Source organism: Sinocyclocheilus grahami, unplaced genomic scaffold (genome assembly GCF_001515645.1).
Source record: "Sinocyclocheilus grahami isolate Dianchi unplaced genomic scaffold, SAMN03320097.WGS_v1.1 scaffold141.1, whole genome shotgun sequence".
In the NCBI taxonomy this organism is placed as follows: Eukaryota; Metazoa; Chordata; class Actinopteri; order Cypriniformes; family Cyprinidae; genus Sinocyclocheilus; species Sinocyclocheilus grahami.
In genome coordinates, this window is record NW_015505320.1 from 1 (window position 1) to 2,627 (window position 2,627).

At 33.5% G+C, this 2,627-nt stretch overlaps 1 gene segment (V, D, J or C); it reads right to left on the bottom strand.

Moving 5' to 3' along the window:
* Positions 1 to 7: 7 nt before the first annotated feature.
* LOC107591397 (T-cell receptor alpha chain V region RL-5-like) lies at positions 8 to 1,023 on the bottom strand (the record flags this gene model as incomplete). The annotated part of the segment is given in 3 exon segments: positions 8 to 155; positions 501 to 875; positions 966 to 1,023. Coding segments are annotated over 3 exon segments (575 nt in total), but the record flags the coding sequence as incomplete, so codon positions are not given.
* Between the last annotated feature and the right edge of the window lie 1,604 nt (positions 1,024 to 2,627).

Below are 2,627 nucleotides of genomic sequence, written 5' to 3' on the forward strand. Positions count from 1 at the left end.
TAAATACTGAGGTTCTGTGTCGGGATACTGTTTGTACCAGTAAAGCAAAACATCATTGCTGATTGTACTGTATGAGCAGCTCAGTGTCACAGACTCTCCTTCTTTATTGATTATAGCATCCTTGTTTTTTGGTCCAATGCTGTCAGGAAATACTCCTGAATATAAATTTGAGAAACACAACAGTACATCTGAAACCCAGCCCATTTAAAAATTTGATGTAATGTAATTTCAAAAACGATGTAATTTCATAGTTTGATATTTACTCTGTATTGCTTACTGTTACTTAAAAAATGTGAAAATGAAAATTTTATTTGACTCTACCTGATACTGTAATGACAATTAGTAGTAGATATCTCTCCATGTTTATGCTTTTGATCAGATCTGTTCTGAGGATTTTTTTTTTCAGCGTTACTGTTTTACTCAGGATTAATTACTATATGTAGAGAGTTGGTCTGTTGTTTATTACTAATGTGGGTGTGGCTAATGACATCAGGTCCAACCACTCCTCCCTCTTCCTTGTATATGTTTCTTTTGATTTTGTATGAGAGAGAGGCTTCCTGTTAACACTGTGGGCCTCAAAGCACAGTAGTACACAGCAGAGTCAGACACACACAGTCTCTGGATTATCAGTGGAACTGATTTTGATGGTTTCACCTCAGAGTAAAATCTCTCCTGGAACTCTGTTCCATTACTTCCTCCTCCGTATGAATTCCTTTGTAACACAAGTTTAGGAGATTCTTCTGTTCTCTGTATGTACCAGAAAAGCTCTTGTGATGTTGAGGCTGTAGTATATTTGCAGTCCAATGTTACTGATTCTCCCTCAAATTTAGTAACATGTTTAAATGGCTGATCAACTGTGTCATCTGACTGACATCCTGTTAACACACAAGAGTAATTCTGTGACACACAGCATTATAATGTAGAAATAAAACCAAACATTCAAGAGTAATATATACCAAACATACCAAGAACAACTAATCCCAATATTATTAATGTCTCCATCAGCCATAGTTTCATTGTTTGTTCTTCAAGATGATAAAGTGGTACCCAAAGAACAGACAAATCAATCAGTGAAAGCAAAGTAACTGAGAAAAGAGAGAGATTCAGAGCAATCATTACTGTATATAAGCAAGGGAGGAGCTCATATCACGTTCATGTCAGAGCTCATGTCAGATACTCACTGTAACAACATCAGTCTAGACGTGTATCCCTCTCCTGGTTCTTTATAGAATTACAGAAGTTGAATTTATTTTCATGGATTATGAAATGATCATTTATTTATAGGTAAATTTGTACTTTTGTTATATTACAAAGATCAATGATGCATTAGTATACATAATGTTATATATTATATATTATATTATGGCATTTTGAAGTGCATTCCTTTTCATGTTGGTGAGCTGTTTGGTGAGGTGCAGTGAGGACTTAAATCTCACTTTACATTGTGCAATTGATGATTTTTTGAAGCTGAAGAAAACACTTTCAGTTTTTCTATTTTAGAATGTTGTGTTACTTGTTTCTTTATGAAATTAGAAATTTCTAAATGAAAATTGCTTATACAGAATTGTTTTTCAGTGTAGCTGTTAAATCTTTCTGGTAAAGCTTGTGCATCACAGATATTAAGATTAAGTGTAATTTGTGATTAAAATGTAAAGATATTAGTGATTAAAATGTAAAATAATATAAATAATTTTTATTTTGAGGCTGAATTATAGAACAGCTCAGTGCTGATGAGATCTTGATTTTCCTACACTGCCTACCAACCATAACTGATTGACATGATGATCATTGACAATGATGATTATTAAATTCAGTTTATAAGAGTGATTCTCAACAAAGTTCTTAAAGCAAATATGATTTGTAGGTAAACATTCTCGTCCATTAAAAAAAAAGAAGTCTCAAACCTGAAGTATATGTTCATAAGTTCTTCTAATTTGATGACATACTCTGTCCTCTCCACTCTCACATATTCACATATTTTTCAGCATCTGTTACCCCATTCTGTAATTTACAGTCGCAATGGTATACAAAAGATATGCCAGTGGTATGATGGTATGATGATTACTGTCGTTTTCAAAACCCCATTCTGTAATTTACAGTCGCAATGGTATACAAAAGATATGCCAGTGGTATGATTAATATTTGATTACTGTCGTTTTCAAAGCAATAACAGTGTGTGTGTGTGTGTGTGTGTGTGTGTGTGTGTGTGTGTGTTTTGTAAAGCTTCTCAGGCATTTGTAGACAGAGTTACACCAGTAATAGTGAATTCATATATCTCCATGTTAATACAGTACCTCAGTTTAAATACATTTTAACTGGTTTGATCACAGCTTTAGGAGGTTTTGGTGTTGATCATTTCTGGGATTCATACATATGCAAACTTTTGATAAATGGTATAAATGATAGGGATGGATGAACAGATAAATGACTGCAGTGGGGAGGTGCTTTGCTCTTATGAATACTGTGGGTGTGGTCAGTAACATCACAACCAATCCTCTATTCCTTTTTATTTAATAATGTAATTGATTTAACTGATGTTAACTACTTTAAATGGAATCAAATCAATGCTTATCAACCTTATAAAAAAGTGACTCTTTTTATGCCATCACGGTGGATCTTAGAATAAT